Genomic DNA, 1,427 nt, shown 5'->3' with positions numbered 1-1,427 from the left:
CCCCACACACACACACTCACACGAACAAATATCCTCACGTGTTCACATTTACACATGCACACATACTCACAGACTCACATGGACACATACAGGCCTCAACATAAGTTAAGGATCACCTTGACAGACAACCTTGATTTTTTTTTTAATCCGAAAAAAGACACCAAGAAATGTTTGCTATGAAAATGTTAAAGGGTTACAAATGTGTACTACAAAGCTTCCTAAAGGGTCAAAACAACCACGTGCCGCGTGGAAATCGTCGGGGAATTTTAGCCAAATTTGCAAGTGGTCCTTAACTTATTTTGAAGTCTGTCCATCGTCATTGTTAAATAGAAGAGAACAAAACCTGCAAACGTTGGTTTCATCATGTTCTATGTTGTGCCATAAACACTTGAAAAATTTGGATTTTTTAAAAGATTATTATTATTTGCGAGGGTAAATATTCGTTTGTTTTTAATATAGTCATTTGCTTTGAAACGAAGATACAGAAATGCAAAAAATGAAGAAAGAAACGGGAATACGAATAGCAAACAAGAACATTTACCTGGTTTAACAATTCGGATAATGTCCTTGAATCCGGATTTCGGAATATGATTTTCTCCCATAGCGGCACAGATTGTTACCATGTCGTAAGATTCTGTGTAAGAAAAACAATGAAGCTTATAACCTGGCCTTTTATAAGAATGAATTATTCAAATAAATAATTAAAGTCTACTTTTAACTTCTTAGCTTTGAGTTTACTAAACACTTTATGATTATAAATCAAAGTTGTCTGATCTGGAACACAATGGAAGGTATTTGGTATTGTATCGCTTTTATTAAAGTTTTAATGGTTAAGTTGGCCTAATCAGTCGCTGAACAAGATTATGCTGGCACGCTAGATGGGAATTAATACTTAAGTAATAGAAAGTTGGCAAGTGTGAACCTCTCTGTCTTGTATCACACTGGCACAAATAACGACAGATAAAACATTCGGTCAAAGTTCACCCACTCCCCCCCCCCTTCCTTTCACACACCATAGTTCTAACTGCATAACCAAATGCATAACATCATAGCAGGTTTGCACATGTTCCTCAGCAACATGAAACAGTACGCAGTGATGCAAGGAGACGTTAAGTGAGGGGAAAAGGAGGGAGGGGGGGGGGAGAAAAACACTTTATATTCTATCAGTTGCATGTATGCGTCAGGTGTTATTAGAATAATATTCCAGGCTGACCAACAAGTCATCAGTTCCTTCTAAGTTGGCGAAATGGGGCGCGATGTCAAGCTGAACGATAGTAAATTTTAACTCAACAAAAATGTGGGATTGTTGATGAAAAAAGTGTCGTTATTAAACCAAATTTTAATGCACGTTTAATCATTTTAAGAAGAAGAAGAATTTGAATTATTCGTGTGTGTGTGTGTGTGTGTGTGTGTGTGAGTGTGTGTGT

At 36.9% G+C, this 1,427-nt stretch overlaps 1 protein-coding gene across 1 annotated transcript in view; it reads right to left on the bottom strand.

Moving 5' to 3' along the window:
- LOC101851612 (demethylmenaquinone methyltransferase) overlaps positions 1-1,427 on the bottom strand; it is an 11,038-nt gene that overhangs the window by 2,222 nt on the left and 7,389 nt on the right. Inside the window, exon 5 of the mRNA XM_013089000.2 lies at positions 542-634. Coding sequence (XP_012944454.1) covers positions 542-634 — 93 coding nt within the window. The remainder of the gene's footprint in view (positions 1-541; positions 635-1,427) is intronic.

This window comes from Aplysia californica, unplaced genomic scaffold (genome assembly GCF_000002075.1).
Source record: "Aplysia californica isolate F4 #8 unplaced genomic scaffold, AplCal3.0 scaffold00854, whole genome shotgun sequence".
In the NCBI taxonomy this organism is placed as follows: domain Eukaryota; kingdom Metazoa; phylum Mollusca; class Gastropoda; order Aplysiida; family Aplysiidae; genus Aplysia; species Aplysia californica.
The sequence above is the reverse complement of the archived record's forward strand: the minus strand, read 5'-3'. Positions and strand labels throughout refer to the sequence as shown.